This window comes from Larus michahellis, chromosome Z (genome assembly GCF_964199755.1).
Source record: "Larus michahellis chromosome Z, bLarMic1.1, whole genome shotgun sequence".
Classification (NCBI taxonomy): domain Eukaryota; kingdom Metazoa; phylum Chordata; class Aves; order Charadriiformes; family Laridae; genus Larus; species Larus michahellis.
This window is the reverse complement of record NC_133930.1, coordinates 43,938,404-43,956,457: the sequence shown is the minus strand read 5'-3', so window position 1 is coordinate 43,956,457 and position 18,054 is coordinate 43,938,404. Positions and strand designations below refer to the sequence as shown.

The 18,054-nt window shown below is 38.1% G+C and overlaps 1 protein-coding gene across 2 annotated transcripts in view; it reads right to left on the bottom strand.

The window, feature by feature from the left end:
• Positions 1–18,054, bottom strand: part of NAA35 (N-alpha-acetyltransferase 35, NatC auxiliary subunit) — a 25,789-nt gene extending 7,735 nt beyond the window's left edge. The window contains exons 1-16 of one of the 2 annotated variants that reach the window (XM_074570784.1): positions 17,645–18,054; positions 15,501–15,642; positions 14,370–14,403; positions 13,047–13,161; positions 11,843–11,917; positions 10,436–10,603; positions 9,578–9,644; positions 8,906–8,949; positions 8,256–8,306; positions 7,341–7,424; positions 5,454–5,568; positions 4,765–4,943; positions 3,664–3,723; positions 2,389–2,495; positions 2,090–2,156; positions 688–786 (exon numbers count right to left, since the gene is read on the bottom strand). In XM_074570784.1, the coding sequence (XP_074426885.1) occupies positions 688–786; positions 2,090–2,156; positions 2,389–2,495; positions 3,664–3,723; positions 4,765–4,943; positions 5,454–5,568; positions 7,341–7,424; positions 8,256–8,306; positions 8,906–8,949; positions 9,578–9,644; positions 10,436–10,603; positions 11,843–11,917; positions 13,047–13,161; positions 14,370–14,403; positions 15,501–15,624 (1,389 nt within the window). In that variant the 5' untranslated portion in view covers positions 15,625–15,642; positions 17,645–18,054. Of the gene's footprint in view, positions 1–687; positions 787–2,089; positions 2,157–2,388; positions 2,496–3,663; positions 3,724–4,764; positions 4,944–5,453; positions 5,569–7,340; positions 7,425–8,255; positions 8,307–8,905; positions 8,950–9,577; positions 9,645–10,435; positions 10,604–11,842; positions 11,918–13,046; positions 13,162–14,369; positions 14,404–15,500; positions 15,657–17,644 lie in introns of both variants that reach the window. The other variant, XM_074570785.1, reaches the window with a different exon arrangement.

Here is an 18,054-nt window from a genome sequence, read left to right as displayed (position 1 = left end):
TTGGAATATTATCAGTAGTCCTGAACAAATCGATCCATATAACCTGTTACAAAATGAAATAACGGCGTGCCTCAGCCACAGTACTGCAACAAACTCCTAACGAAACCACCTTGAGAGAGGTTGGAGCACACAGAAATTCCCCTCCAAGTTCCTCCACTGTTCTCCTTAGCATGCACACCTTGGAAAATTATTTTATTACTTCCCGACTCTCTCTGATGAAGAAATGCATTTCCAGCAAGTGAAGATAAACCTTTCCCTGTCATCTTTCACTCCCCATTATTGAGAAATGTTCAAAATCAGTTGGAGCACATATTTTAAGGAGTTATTATTTGATTTACACATATTTTTAAAAACATTAAAAAATTTTGCAATTTACACCTTGCATAGCTATAATGCTGAACTTTCAAAGGTGTCGTGTAAACGTGTTTTATCCACACAATGCAATTACCATTTAATTACAGGCATCACTGCAGGTTACCCTGAAGTCTACTTATTGGACAAAGTTAATCTTTAAAAATGTAACACCTTTTTGTTCAAAAGATCGAACCGAAAGTCTCTGGATGCATCCTACAGAACGAGGGCTGCATTTGAGGAATCCTTGTCCTAAAGATTTTAGGACAAACAGAGGAGTTGCATCATTCATGCAGAATCTAATACCACATGCTCCACCCTGGTAGTATACCATACCTCATCCTGGAGGGTGGCAAATTCCTCAAGAATGTGACCCAGTTTATCTCTCTGACGAGCTCTATTGTGTCCATGGATCTGAATCAGACTACAGAATGGCTGAAAGAAACAAAGTGTAGTTTTAACTTTTCAACACAAATTCAAAATTGCAGGAGGAGTACTACATATAAAACCAGGCACCTGTTATATACATCTATATTAGGAAATGGGATCCTTAAGGATTCCTACAGAGTGCAAGCTAGCAGGCACGCAAGCTCTCTGGAGTGATGCAAGCGCCCGTTTCTCTGTGCGCAAGTAAACGTGAGATTGAGTGAGCATCCCTTCGGAATCTCATCGGACCAGAACGCTTTGGGTAAGAAAGATATTTCTTATGCCTAAATCCATCTGCCTGTGTGGCCAAGAAGGCCAATAGCATCCTGGCTTCTATCATAATAGTGTGGCCAGCAGGACTAGGGAAGCGATCCTCCTCCCTGTAGTTGGCACTGGTGAGGCTGCACCTCAAATACTGTGTTCAGTTTTGGGCCCCGCACTACAAGAAAGACGTTGAGGTGCTGGTGCGTGTCCAGAGAAGAGCAATGAAGCTGGTGAGGGGCCTAGAGCACAAGTCTTATGAGGAGCGGCTGAGGGAACTGGGGTTGTTCAGCCTGGAGAAAAGGAGGCTGAGGGGAGACATTATCACTCTCTACAACTACCTGAAAGGAGGCTGTAGCGAGGTGGTGGTCAGCCTCTTCTCCCAACTAACAGGCGACAAGATAGGAATTGGCCTCAAGTTGCACCAGGAGAGGCTTAGATTGGATATTAGGAAAAACGTCTTTACTGAAAGGGTTGTTGAGCATTGGAACCGGATGCCCAGGGAAGTGCTTAAATTGCTGAAGGTATTTAAAAGACATGTAGACGTGGTGCTTAGGGACAGGGTTTGGTGGTGTTAGGTTGTTAGGTTAACGGTGTTAGGTTAACGGTTGGACTTGATGGTTTTAAGGGTCTTTTCAACCTAAATGATTCTATGATTTTCTTAGATTTCATTGTGCCACATTCAATAATGAATCTTTTAAAACAGGTTTTTAAATTTTTAAACTGGAGAGAATGTAAAAATAATTTTGTTTTTACTAGTGCTATGCATTTGTTTTGTGACATGAAATTACCCTGTAAAGAGGTAGTAGATGCAGACTAATTTCACTAATTAAGTGAAATGTTAGTGAAAAATCTGGAAGCATAATAAAGGAAAAAACCAGCAACAACTCTACTGGCTATTTTAAAATTGTTACCATTTTAAGATGGCCAACTTCTGCAATTTTGCGTTCACGACAGGTGTCTAAAAAATCTGGTCTCATTTTCAAACATCAGCAAATCTTTAAAGTGCTCATACACACATAAACATGCTGTAATTGGAATGAATGCTTACCCGAACGCAATGTGTCACAAAAGAATCAATGTAGTCCTTCGCCTGGTGATTATTATAAAGACAACACCTGAAAAGGAAATATCCACGTACATACATACGTTTATAAATGTCACCAGTCTATGTAGCACAAAATTAAAAACAAAACATGAGTGCAGCAACAGCAACTGACTCCTTCATACATATGCACTAATAAGTACAAAATGTATATATCCTCTATGTGCCTGTCCTTGCTTTTGTAGGCAGAAATACTTTTTTATCAGACATGTAAACACATGCAAGCAAATTCAAGATCCACTTACTTTGGGGAAAGTACTGGAGGACTGACAAAAGACCTTAAAGCATCTTTTACCATGTCTTGCATGAGGTGAGTGCCAAAGACCTTCTTGTTATCTACCAGAAAAGTTGTCTGAAAGTGAAAATATGTTTTTAGAAACACGTTACAAGTTAAAAGTAATGCTTCAGAAATTACTAATAGAAAGCTCTTACAGTATCTTTATTATATCAGAAACTTCTAACATTGCTTTAAGAACTGAAATGGTCCAGCTAGGTACAACGTTACGGATTCAGAAACAGAGGCATATTGAGATCTGTCACTTCTGTGGTATTCCCATGACACAAAATACAGCTCTATTACATGCATAAGACAATGCATGCAAAATGATTTTATTTCTTGGACTTTAAAGATAATTAATCAGACAGATATTTCTGAAGATTAACATAAAATAGGCTATGCGGCTTCCCTGGAGGCTGACAAAGGCAAATCTTAAGACTAATGCAGATTTTTTTCTAACCCTATAGATACTATGGCTTTCATTGGTCACGTCTGATGCTCGTTTCACTTTTCCCCACAAGTGCTGTGTCCCTTTCTTACATGGCTCTTCAGCAGTTGGAGAAAAAGCTCTGCTATCAGGCACCCACAGGGATTGCACCAACACATATAGTGGGAAGTCAGAACACAAACGCTATGAACACATTTTACTTGCCAAGAGTCATATTCATCAGCTCTATATATGATTTAATTGGGATCAAATGTAAAGGAGTTCTGACGTCCAGGGACACCCTAATCAAATCAAAACCTCCTATAAGGAAGCATATTTTACTCCGAGTTAAGGAATATATAATATACTTTCAAGGTAAGTAAAACAGTGAGAAGAAAAGTAGTAGCCTGTTCTGCCCTAACCATCAGTTTTACTGTTGTTGCAATAGAAGCAGTCTATACACGAAATCCAGTCCAAACAGGGAGGATGAATACAAATACCAGCCCCAAACTGAAACAGCATAAAAAAAACCGTGTGCACAGGTCCAGCTTTCGGGCAGAGAAAAAAATTGTAACACTTTCCGCTTTAATTAACATGTACTAACATGATCTAAACAACAGCATTTAAAAATGTTTTAAAAAATTAGATCAGAACATAAGCCTCCATATACCTAACACTTAAGTATCTCCAGAAAATTTTTTACCATTTATATATTAAGTGATATGTAAACAATTTAAATATTTGAAACAAGAAGATGAATCCATATTTATAATGAACGCAGACGTATTTTATTCAAAGACATATATTAAGACTTGCCTGTAATAGGGATCTTGAAAGAACACATGGTGATTGCTCACTAAACTCACAGAAAAAATCCTAATTTATATTAGGAGAAAAAAAAAAGGCAACTCAGGTTAATATGCCAATTTTTTTTTATATATACATCTCTATCTATATATCTCTCTCTATATATATCTACACATACACACATTTGCATTTTTATATATACACACATATATGTACACAATTGTGTAAATACACCTGTATTTTGCATACACAAACACACACACATACGCATAGCATAGCTTACACAACTTGTAAGAAAGTAAGCATGAATAATTTGAGCAAAAGAGAACATATTATAAAGCTAAAATCTCTTTTTTTCTGCAATTATTTGTTATTTAACAGAACGAAAGATTTCTGAATTTTCTTCTTCAGACGCAACAATTAGGAGGACAACAGTGTAGAAAAAAGATACTGTGAAACTGTTAAAATCACAACATAACTGAACAAGGTATGTAACAGAACTGCAATGTTTCACTGGTACCAGATGCTTGATCCAAACGCTGCTTTAACTAATTTAACAGGAAATAGGAAGACAAAGATTTTTGCTTGATCTTTGAACTGATGTAACTGTAGCTCTTCTCTCAGTCAGTGAATGCGTGTACGGTAAAAAGTATTTCAAGCATTTAAGTGTCTTCTAATAAATGTAGGCAGCAACTGAGAATAACGTCACTTATTCCAGGAAGAACATAAGCAGGTGCTTAACTTTATGCCTATTCAGGGAATTACGTGCTTAAACAAACATGTATTAAGTGTTCTCTTGTGGTACAGGCACTTATGCAGAATGCTGCTTACTCAGTCTGAAAAAGTCAGGAATGCAGCAACGCATTATGTTCTGCTACTGCAGATGCAGCTCTTCAACGAAAGACTTACAAGGAAATTAACTTGCTTGGGCCCTGCCACTAACATGCACAATTACTTAACAGATTACGGGAAATACTGGAGGTTTGACAGGAGAAAAGGTCTTTGTCAAAAAAAGAAAAACACTAAGTGTCAGAAAAGACAGAAAAGTCTGAAATCGCACACAACAGTAAGAAACACCATGATTGGCTACAAATAAGAAATATTGCTTACCAGTATACAGTGCAAATTAGTTAAGTTGACTACTTCACATACAGTTTTTATTCGGTCTATTAGTCTGGAAAAATAATTGACCATTTCTTCCCTTTTAATTATTTTTGCATATCGAGGGAAAGTTGGTGGCAGCAACCTCTGATTAACGAGGGGCTCAAAGCCCATCATAATAGGATGATCTAATGAAGTAGGAGGGGAGAGAAAAAAAAGAGAGAAAAAGAGAAAAGCTGCACATAAGCTGTGTTTTAGAACTCACTTCAAACTTGAAAGTACAATACAAATTATTCAATTATGCAAAATGAACCTTAACTGACAGTTAACTTCCAGAGACACTAACTACCCAACTGAGACAATGATTCCTACTGAAGAAAACCCAGGCCTCAACATCTCAGCATATACCTGTACAGACAGTGAGGTGGTGTTCCCTATTTTAAAATGGCATATATGCTGATCTGAAGTGCAATGCACTTAATCAAAGGTTCACATTATCTCTGGCTTTGAAGTGACGTATTGCTCTCAGGAGAACCATCATTTAGTGAAATAAAATTAATACCAAACAATGCAAAGCTGTAACAAGTATTATTAGTTCAAAGTAAATAGTGGGTTTTTTTAAAATACATGCAGATATTACAGTGCATCAAGACAGCATATTTAAGAAAGGAAAAAAAATGGTAAAACTTGATACATACCTCCTTTAGTGGTATCATTCTGTGCCTGTATACCATGATGCAATGAATTGTGGATAGCAGAAAGCAAGTCAGCTGCCTGAGTCATTAGTTTCTGAGCTTCTGCAACTGCACTTGTCTGAAAGGCAGGTAGCAATTATTCACATTATGAATCAACATATTTTGACTATAGAATTAATTCTAGTATCAGAAAAAAAATTACATTAGGATTCTAATGTTGGTATAAAATCAGTACTGAAAAAAAAATACCCAACAGATTTTTATGCAATAAAACGTTCTTTGTATTTTACATATCTACACATTTAGTACTGTATTTTTTGCTATATAAGATAAGCCTTAACAGTAATTATAATTGGAAGTCTAGTATACACTACATGCAAGTCCTCTACATTTGGTTGTGTGTGTGTGCAAAAAACCCCATGAAACTCTTCTACCAAATGAGGCAGAACTCCCAAACTGCGAAGAGGAAAAAAACCTCTTATCATTAGGAAATGCAGAATTACTGAGTATGTAGACAAACCGCAACCTATCAACTGAAATGAAACCACTATATAAATTAGAACATGCCCATTAGAAATCCTGATTCATGATTTGCTGACATGCTGAATTTTCTGATGTCCTATGAATCCAAATCTGTTGGCAAACCAGGTACCATTTAAAATAGATGTCCGTAAAACATAAAATCTTTTTTTTAAAAATACGGGACTAACAGTCCCCAATGGAACTTAAAATATTTGAAATCTCAAGTCAAATTGAAACTTGACTTCTCTTAGAAAAAAAGATGTTTAAAACCCCCGGAAAATCTAATTGAAGCTGAACAAGATCTGCAGTTCTGCATAATATATGTTCATGTATTACAGCATCCATAAATCTACTAGAAAAATATGCTGCTAAGCAGATCTAACTCAAATCAAAGTAATCCATGATGTAAATAACTTATACCTTAAGTAATCAGAGTTTAGCAACACTAAATTAATTTGATTTTGCAGTTCATTAACTCATAGCAGTAAACACAGACAGAATTTGTACCTCAATGTAGATCACTTCCATGTCACAGTTTGATTTCTGATGTAACTAATGGTTATACTCAGAATGCAATTATTCTCAACCACTCAATCACTTTTTTCTCAACACTGATGTCTATCAATGATACTGGCACATGACCTTCAATTTAATCAAGGTCTTTTAAACTGTACAGTATGCAGCTGCTTCAACAGCAGAATATGTGGGAACCACTCCATGCCACTTGAGCAAGAAACTTGTTTATTTCCTTATGAAAATGGAAATAACAATAAGCAATAGACAGATATTTATCCTTATATAAAGAAAAAGCTATTCAAACAAAAAGCTTTATCTTATTTAACATGTGATTCTACCCTTTTGCCCCAATGCATGCAGCTTCTAAATCTTATATTCAAAAAAGCGACCAAATTGCATGGAAATCTGTTATATTCCTCTTCTCAGAGCAAAGAAGTCTAGATATAAATCCAGTATCGCATGGAAGGAAAAGTTAACAACTCTTCAGAGATGGACAAACCACTGCCCAATGTCAGGTAGCTCCACAGGAGACTGAACGCAAGACAGAAAACTTTTGCTCATGTGTGTGAAAAGAGTAATCAAAACCCCATAAATATTTTTAAGTGCTCTAGAAGGAATATCCTGTCTCTCTGCAAGGCCATAATAATGTCAGCTACTAGCCTTCCCTATGTTTTCTTTAAAAATGAAAGAAAACTGAATGGTTGCCACTGTAAGGCCTTATCCATCGCTTTACCTGCAGCAACATCAATTCAAATCCACAGAATCTACAGAATAATTGCTTGACCTTAAAGAATGAAAAATCAGTATTTCACAGGATCACAATGCAAACACAGAAACACCACATGAACATACCTCTTTTTTGGTAAATGCTATTAGAACAGTCAGTAGTACCCGGGTAAACTTGACTCTGCTGAACACAGCTAAACACTGCTGATGCTGTAATAAAATATGCTGCAAATTACTATGCTGTACACATTAAATCCTGAAACTCACTAAAAAAACTTTTATAGATTTATTGAAGCATGCTCTCTAGTCTTAAAAATGTTATCTAGTATGATTCTGAAGAAAAATTACAGAATTTATAGAAGAAATCTGTACTGCTGTCAGAAAAGCACTAACACAAAAAATACTAAGATAATTTTAGTAAAGCACAACCACTAGCTGTACAGCTATTTCTCACGCAAATGCCATTCAAATCTCAGCTTAACTAAACAACCACAAATTATTAAACTAATTTTCTCTCCTTTTTGCTGAAGATTTATGTTAAAAGTAGTTTCTGTAGAAAATAACATTACTGGGAAAGGAAACCCACACCTTTTCTAAATCAGCCACATCGACTACATCAATTACTGCTTTTTCCTGGAAGGAGCTACACTGCTTTCCCCTTCTCCTCCTACCTTCTCCCTTGCCAGTGAGGCTGCCAGCAGCAGTAAAAGCTGCTGGGAAGGAACTGAGGGAAGAAGGTAGAGGAAAGATAAGACCACCTACTTTGCTAATGGCTTTTTCTTGAGAGGTAGGTGCATAAATGGTAGAACTGCAGCAGTGTAATTATTCTGCCATTGGGATCCATCCAGAACTCTATCCCTTCAAAGCATAAAAGCCAACCTGCTAGCCTGAGATTTGCTCAGGGCCATGTCTAAGCAGTTTACATACAACAGGAGTAGCAACACCGGTGACAGGCATTTCTCACAAGCTGTTAACTATTGATTAAAGTAATGATGCATTAATTCATGAAATCCAGAAAAAAAAAAATAAGCAATTCATTACTTCAAGTTCAACTTCTGGGTCTCTCTCTTCTCCTTGTCGACTTCGAGTACTCTAGAAGGTAAAGGAATTTCAAATAACTTATTAGAAATTGAAAAGGGAAATCACTGATAAAATCCCTTTACTCTCTCCAGAACACCCATCCATAAAGTAACCCTAAAAATCACTTCAAAAGTGATTTTTGTTCAAAACCTCTTAATATATAATCTAGGTACTTGAATGATCCAAGACTCTCCTATAGTAGTAAGATCTATCTCAGTCCACTCTGCAAATAGGCAAGGAAATTGTATGAACATTTTATATTGTAAACTATGGTAAAGGAAGAGTAAGTGACTTCTTTAACATCACATAGTATCTGCATAAAAGCCAGAAGTTAAACGCACACTTTCAGTGTCGCCTTCTACATCATGATTCCTCCTATTACTAATGAAGCAATTATTAGAAAAGTGTTCTGAAAAGTCTGAAGACTGCAGCATCTTTACCTAGAAGGCAAACTACCAGCACGTTCCACAAATCATTATGGCAGTTCTTCAAAAAAACCCCACCATTTGATGACACAAAACCACAGCATTCTTCATTATCCAACTACCTTCCCCAAACCTATGTTAAGTACACTTGAAGTACAATCGACAAGGCAAACATGAGAAAAATACCTTCACTCGTCTTTGCATGTCATCTTCTACATCTTTTAGCATACCTGGAAAAATCAGGGTACAATTAAAAGCTGAGAAGCATTGCTAGGTACAGCTACACCACTCAGACGAAAACAGTTTTGAGGAGAAATCAAGTTGTGAAGTGCTTTACATATCCATTAGCCAAAGACCAGACAAAAAATATTCTTGTGAGGGATGGCGGGGATGTCTTGCAACAATAGGTAAATCAGAGTATAGGCTGACTGATCCAAAGCTAAAGTGTTCACAAATTTTCTAAAAATAATCAATAGAAAGCTCAAATGTGTATCAAAAGGCTCACATACATATGTATGTATCTAATAACATACGTACTCATAGCTTTAGAACTACTAGATTGCTTTTTCCTCAAAAGCAATCCGTTTAGATCACAACAAACTGTCAGGCAGAGAAGCAGAATTCAAGCAGTCCTGGATGAGCTCACTCACACCCAGCCACCTAAGTGGCACATCTAAAAGCACTTTCTCTGTTTCTCAGTCATTTAACAAATAAACAGCTGAATCTTTTCTTCAAGGAAAAATAATTTGATCTCTCTTCTTACCAAGCCACCAATTCATTAGGTTTGGTTTAGAGCCATTAACATGCTCAAAAGAGAACGAAACTGACGGACAGATACAGAGAAAACACAAACTGTACCTGTAACTCTAAGATCAGTCACACTGTTGGCCATTTTAAATCCGTAAGTCATTGACTGAAAATCTTCCTAAAAAATAAAAATCAAAGCAGCAATATGTAGTGAAATATAAACAAGTTGGGGTTTGGGGTTTTCTTTTTGTTTAGTTTGTTGTTGGGTTTTTTTATCTCCTTGTTTTGTTGTTTTTTTTTTTTGTTTTGGGGTGCTTTTGTTTAACTACACCAAGTATAAAAGTCTGATTTTATTCTGTACAACTGAATACACCTATGGTTTGGGTGACTTTCCTGCCCAAATCCAGCTTGGGGTAATTATTTTCTGCATAAATCATTAATACCAGTACGCCCTTCATATTTTCATCAAGTGCCACCCTATCAAAATGTTACAAGAACTAGGGATGCAAAGTACTATTTAACCAATGCTAAATATAGGCAGCAAGAAGTGACTTGTCCAAGTTCAGATGAAACAAAAACTGCTCTGAGCATGTAAAACCAGACTCTGATTCCACTGCTAGATGGGCATTTCAGACAAAAGACAGCCATGGTTATCTCAAGTAGAACAAAAATATTAAATAGGAAGAAAACCACAAGTAAAAACGATTTCAAATGGTTAGCTTCTTGAGTAAAATATTTATGTGACTCCAATACTCAAGCAAAATACAGAAAAGAGCACTCAATACCTTCACTGAAGAAAATTGCATTTTAAAGAGTTCAAGTATAATACCGTTAGGAGGATGAACTGCTACTCCTACTGTATCCTTGAATCAAACAGTAATAAATTTCTCTAATATACTGTTTTATTTGCATTATGGAGCCTACATATAATGCTACATATATAACCACAGGAGATAAGGAAACACATACCTCCTCAAAAACAGCTGCTTTGTTAACCTTTTCTCTGGCAATATCACAGATTTTTAGGATCCCTAGAGCAAAAGCCTTCATAGCAGGATCTTCTATGAAGTCTGGATTATGAATGTAAAGGCAAGTGAACACCGTCTGTGCCAAGGAATGTCCCTCTAACCATGTTATCTAGGGAAAAGAAAATTAAATATTTTACTCATGACAGCCAAGTCCTCATTTTTATATCTCCATTCTTTTTCCATCCCACTGTGCTTCAGTGAGTCATTAAGGAAGTTCCTATCATGCCAACCTTCCATCTATCAAAAAAGGGCAAGAAGTCTCTCAGCCTTTAACCTTGGTCAATGTGCGGGCTGTGGCAGGCACTAAGTTACTAAACCCTGTTAACGCTAACAAATTTGGATGTTGGCTAACCTCTTCCACAAAGTTCAGGTCTCATTTCTGTGACTTAGACATGACATTAAGTTAAGAGAATATCAGATTTATAAGATTCCTCTACATAAATACTGAATGAAAAGTACTAGTGGCTATGAAACAACTCATCAATATTCTGCATGTTCTCTTCTACAATTTATAGCTTCTTTTCACGATCCCCTCTCTCTTCTGCTTTCATGCTGCTTTAAGCTGCAGAGAAAGCTTCAGTAATTTAAGCAATTATTTCTATCCTGAAATAGCATAAAACACAGTAGGATCAGATTTTTAATACGACCGTTGTCCCTTCTCAAAAAAAAAAAAAAGGGGAGGGAGCAGATGAAATATGTTACACCATAACAAACACACAGTGACTTTTACATGTCTTTTTGGACTAAATTAATTTGAAATATTTTTTTAAAACCCAAATAAATGTTATTGATGTTATTTTAAAGAGTAACTGAAAATAATTTGTATCATTTACTGAGGAAATTAAGAAATATACATAGAAAAAAAATCACAATTAACAAATAACTGATAATTCACTTATTTCCTTTCTAAAGGGATTTAGGCATTTTCTTTTCTTTCTTCAAAATACCCCTGAAAGCTCAGTCAATATTGGCTGTACAGGAATGAGCAATAGCGTGCTGTAGGTTAGTGCACAGTCGCTTTTCAACACAGTCAAACACCAATACAGAGCAGGCAGTCAGATACCATACATTTAGAAAACACAAATTACAAAACCTTTTTACATTATTCAAAACTCTACGGGTTTTCTTCCATTATGATTTGTTATAATAAAAAATCCAAAAATCAAAATTATGCCTCTTATAATAGACAATGCAAGTACCTAAATGGAAATCAAAATACTAAGTATGCACTTTCTGCCTGGTGAATCTTTTTTCTTGAGTTCTACCATTTTTTCTTTTTTTAAACTGGATTAAAGGATCACCCTTTGAAAGCAAAAACATCTAACATTCAAAGCAGAGAAATGCTTACCAAACAACAAAAACAGGTATCCATTATTCCGACCAGCTCAGGTGAAGTGAGATCCTTTATTTTAATGGTGCCATCCTTCGGAAAAAAAGAAAGAAAAAAATCTAAAGACTATGGAAGCCTATAGGCAAAATCCAACTTACTATTTGTACAGCCAAGAAAGCAATTACAATTTGGTTAAGACTTCAGAATATTTGGATACCACTAGCTTTATTGAAGAGCTTCATAATGTGCCTCAAATTCTGAAAACCTTCCCTGCATTGCGTTGAACACTGACCAAACATAAAGCTATTCAAAGAGAAAGACATAAAGCTATTCAAAGAGAAAGCTAAAATAAAATTTATGATTTATGAGTAGCCAATGTAAGTTTAATACCAGTTAACAATCAATACTTAAACCACAAAACAGTAAGTATAGTCATAATAAAGACTGAACAAGGAAAAATACGCAGGACCCGTTCTTTGAAGACTGCTTTTTGCACTGCAGATACTTGTAGAGTTTTACTGCCTTCGAGGTCAAGACCAAGAAGGCAGCAACCCCACTTCTGTCATTTTATTTGTTCGATGTATGCAATTCTCCATACATACTACACGACTTAGCCAATATTTTACACAGAATTCTCTTAGTCCATTCAAAACCCAGTTTATGGTAAAAAAATATTTTTTCCCCTGTGAATGCATTATTTTTTCCAAAATAACAGAAAGTCTTTCAACCTCCCTCCCCAACTTTATCTTGACCATGCATCAAAAGTTAATCATTACTGTCAATGTTGTTAAATTAGCCAGCTTCTGCTCAATGCTAATGAACTGATAGTTTCATTAAGTGTTAATTTCCAGCTTTTGTAAGGAAGCTCGTTTCCATTCAGCTTAAAGAGACACTACCCAATACATCTTCATATAAAAGATGCATTTTCGGGAAGCACAGGGTCATTTGCAAAACCATTTCTGAAATTTATTTATTTAAGGTATCAATACCAAACAATTTCACAGTACTTCTCACTGGACGAGTTAGCATCATTGTGGTAATACAGGTAACAAAAAAGGTAAACATCACAAGCTATTTCTTACTTAACTATCCAAAATAAAAAATAAAAAAAAAATTTTAAGTAAAGATTGAAAACATTTTCAATTGTGCTTAACTGCAATTTGATAAACCTACATCATGCTTTTACAGACAGTGTAGGCAAAACCTGGAAAGTCACGCATACCTTAATAGCTTGCTCAAAGTTAAGAACCTTTCTGTTAACTTGGTTTCCAATCATACCAGCATCCATCTTGGGATCCATCATTTCAATAGCAGACATGGCTTCAAAAAGACCAAAACTAAGAACACCAAAAAAAAAAATATTCAGAATGTAATTATTTTATATAAAACAGTCTTCCTCCACAAACCAATGTAAAAGAACATACGATGACGAACTGAGTACACTCATTACAGACAGTTCTGGTGTCTGCACACCGGGTAAATGACCCTGCTTTGGGACAACATCACTACAGACAATAAGATAAGGTATGTGAACAGATTTTCAGAGATTATTGTTTTCAGGAATTTGAGGATCTCTCAACAATGAAGTAACCAAATAGATACCTAAAAGAAAACTCTAAGCCTTTTTTTAATGCTGAAGTACACTCCTGAGACAAATATGGCATTACTGAATCTATGTACACTTTTTTCTAGACAACTCATTAAAGATCACATAACATAATAAACTCGTATTAACTGAACAGACTGTTATTATGCTCCATCCAAAAACCCAAGTAAGATACGTCCCCCACAAACTAATGACAATATACATGACACAAACTGACAATAACATACATTTAATATACCAACTTTGATTAAAATGGGCATGTTAAGAAAACTGATATAAAAAAACCCCAGCATGTGACAATGGATTACTTGTAGTCAGGGCATAAAACCTTGCAGGAGAACTACACCAAATGAAGACTGGCCTACAGAAGAATGGATATATTGCCTCACCTTTGTTACATACAATATTCATCAGAACTGCTGCACAAGCCTTTATTATATAAAATAGGTTATTGTGTGTGGCACATTCTAATTCTGAAACGGGTATTTGCTCTGAAATGCTCTTATGTATAAAATTATACCTCAAAAACGTGCTTTGATTCTGCTGAGTAACTACTCAGTGACATCCTTGCACAAGTTTTTAAGCAGGTTTGCATTTAAAAGTGTGCTTCTATTTTCTGAGTTTTAAGTAAGCACTTTTCTCTTTATGGAAGTGAATGGACTCATGTGGCTAAACTCACGTGCTATAAACTGCTAAACTACATTGATCAATTGAAAACATAATGTTACACTGGTTCCATAAGAAATGTTCAGTACTCATAGAGATGCATCATACACATGCTGCTGAGGACAAATGATGTGCTGAATACTTCAACTATTTTATTTAAAGCAAAAGTTTAAAAAAGCTTCCTTGATACTGCATGGCTTGCTTATTAGTAAACATTAACAAATTTGCACTAATCCTATCTGAAAAACAGAACTATCCCACAGGCATACTTACAGCTTGTCATGAAGCAGCTCTCCTAACTTCAGTTCTACAAAGGAACAGAACAGGATAAATAATTAGAATCACTGTTCTAGTGCAACCTTTCCAGGATAGTCTTGTCTCTCACCAAACTCCTTTATGCTAAGAGAGAACAAGGTGTGGGAAGCAGACCAGACATTTCTACTCCACCTTCATTTGCTTTTATTTACAACGCGCTTTCAAGACTGAAAGGCTAAAAAACTCCCAGTTTTTCCACAGTCTTTCCTCATCCCTCTCTGTTATACCAACTGTTAAAGGGTTTCAGAATCACCAAGTAGTAGCATCTGAATAGCCTGCAACACAGGATGGCAGTTTTCTGTGCTCCTTTATGCAGACATCTAATTTTTTCCAGGGGAGTTTATACCAAAAGACTTGCTTTTCCTCATTACTTTTAATGAAAATTTTAGATGTACTCGATGTGTACACAAACAGTATATGACTATTATACAGGAATTGTTTGACGGCATAAGGAAATTGTGTTTATCATTATGTAATATTGTCTGCTGTAACTTGCAGTTTTATTCTTATTTTTCCCTAACGTCATCACAAAATCAGTTGGAAAAAAATAAAGTCCCTGTCACGGTAAACTAGCACTAATATCTAATAACAACAAAGGTGCCTATTTAAATGGACACAACTGCTTCCCCCTGACTGATATGCACTGCATGTCCTCCGAAGCTCGATCTCGTTAAAAAGATGAAAAGTGAGGCACTGACCAATTAAATGAATACATCATTGGACCCTATAGTTCCAAAAACGTACAGGGAAAAACAGTGTTGATTCTGCATGGATGAATGAGGTTTCCAGTTGCCAGAAGAGATAGGAAGAAATTTTTGCAAAGAAAAAACACAGGTGTAAAAATGCATAAAATGAAAAAACATAACTTAAAAAAGGTATGTATGTAATCTGGAAAAGAAAGCAAGGCGAGGTTCTTCTGACATTTCCAACCTCAGAGATTGATTCTGTATTTCCCTGTGATTAACCTATGTAGTCCATTCATCTGGAGCTTGAACCTGGCTCAAACTGTTGCTTAAAACACCTCAACGAACTATGCTTAGTCCTCCAAAGGATTCCAAGTTTTCTCAGAACACAAGCAGTACAACTCACCTCTACAAGCTTCTTCAAAATCCTGTGTTATATCTATCCAGCTTGTATTACTCTTTTCCATCTTGTCAGGCATCCCGAGTTCCCATCCTGAATCATCATCTTCCACTGAAGCTTTCATCACCATGATACAGCACCTTTAAATCTGTGTCAGAGACACTGCACATTATGCACAAATTAGAGATAAGTGCTTCATGGGAATAATTTTTTTTTTCTTTTCAAGAATCAGGTAAGAAACGGAGACTAACTAACCTGATTTCATTTAAAACAGCTACATTACATAAAACAGCTCAAACAACTTACTTATGAAAATCCTTTAAGAAAAATAAGTTTTCTCATTCACTGATTCTCGAAGGCTAGCTTGTAGGCCATGAAACCTCAAAACATCCTGGTTTGAGTGACATGGGACTAATTTCTCTTGCAATGCTTGGGAAAACTGCACTTTTAGAAGACTCTCTTGTCTGAATTCGTGAAAATAGTTACTTCTTAGCCAGCTAGTCTATGTGGGTTTCAAGGTCTCAAGTGTTTTTGAACCTTGCTAGCCACAGGGATGACGAGGAGCAAGACCTGGGCACTTGCCCCAGGCTGGCCAAAAGGATTATTTCTTATTATTTCATGAACACCACATTCAATACAAATTATAAAGTTTTCCGTGTAGTTCTCACTCTCCCTTTATGGCGGCGGTCCAGAGAACTTCTTGGCCAGTGCTGGACCCCTGAGCTCTTCTCTTCCTCCTGAAACCATTGTGCTCGTAGAGTCTGACATTTGCTGCCCACTGCTGGGAGTGCACAGCTTCCTACTGATAGAACTGGCTGAGTTTAATCCTTGTATATTTTATATTGGTATTCGGATCAATACTGGCTCTTCAATATTATTAACATTAATTATTTAGTCTTATTCTATTAAACCTATTTATATTTCATCCCACGTGTTTCTTTGTTTTTCCCCAATTCCCCCTCCTGGGTAGGTGAGGGGTCATCGGCTGGTAGAACAATTGTCTACACGACGATAAACTGTTATAATTTGACAATATATTTTGTCAAACCGTAACAACTAAGGACAGCAAAACTTTAGCAGCAGAGAGCCATAATAAAGCGTATACTGTCAAATTGGAAATAAAATGGGAAACACTGTCAGATAATCATATCTTACAACAGATACAGACAGTACTTTTTTTTTGGTTTACACCATTAGAAATACACGTCCTCCAACTGCTCTGTTTAAGGAATCAAAAAGGGAACTGTAAAACTGACCACACACGTTTGCTATTTGTACAAAGTATATCCAAACAAATTTGTGAAAACGGGCTTATTTCCCCTGACTTCTTTAGTACAACAGTAATATCAAAATTACGGTAGCAACGTTAAGCGATGTCAGACCGGAATATAATTTTTAGATTTCACCCACTAGCTATTTCGAACTGTTTTTGTGCTTCTGCAATATCACGATACAGAGGGTCGACCCTGAAGAATTCTGTATTTTGGCAGTCGTCCTGCCTTGGGGACGCCAGCAATGCTGACTCTCCCCTTCCAGCAAGAGGCACCGACGGGCCCGCCGAGCTCCGCGCAGCTCCTTCAAAGCCCACACGGCGGCTGTAAACAAAGGCCTTCCGTGACACGGGACCTCCGGGGGGTCGGTAATTAACAACAACGGGAGGGGAGGGGGGTATCAAACGGATTCTGAAAACCGTTCCAGGAGCCCCTTCTCCCAACGAATGCCCCGTTCCCCCTCGACGCCCGTCATCCCTTCCCAGGCTGCCGCAGGGCTCCGCGGCCTGGCAGGAGGAGGTGCATGGAAAAACGATTAAAATAAATGGAAATCACGCTTGAGATTTCAGACGTTAATGCCCGCGCTGCCAGAAACACACACCACCCACCTCCCCGCACCCCACCCCCCTCCCCGCCGGGTTCGCCTCTTCCCGCATATCCCCCGTCCCCAAACCCGGCGCCGCCTCGGCACCACAGCTCACCGGGCGCTGCTACGGTACGCGGCCGGCGGGCAGCCCAACTCCCTCGGGCACAGCGGGCGGTCGCTCACTGACAAACCGGGCAACTCCTCCGCCCTGCCCGCCCGCCGCCGCCGCCGCAGACTACCCCCCACGCTCCCCCTGCGGGGCTGGCTCTGCCTGGTCTCACTGTGGCACCCACCTGCCGCTTCCCACAGCACCTTCCAGCTCCTTCCGACCCTCCAAACCTGCCTAGGCCACTGCCGCGCACGCGCTCACCGCCCAACTCGCCTCGGGGCTTCCCGGCGCAGGCGCGGGGCTCCCCCCCCCGCCCCTCCGCACCTGCGCACGCGCCTGCCGCCGCTGACGGCGCGGCGGGAGGGGGGAGGGAAAATGGCCGCCGTGTCCGCGTTGCAGCGTGAGGCAGGAAGGGGGTGAGGCGGCAGCTTCGCCGGGCTCGGTGCTGGAGACCTGAGTCCCGCGTTGTGTGGGAGAGGCGGCAGAGCCCCGGGAGTCCCTCGGCACAGTGGGGGCTCGAGTACGTCTGGCTCGGGCTGGGAGGAGGAAGACCGAGCAGGGGCCCGAGGCCTGGCGGCGTGCGGAGGCCGGGGC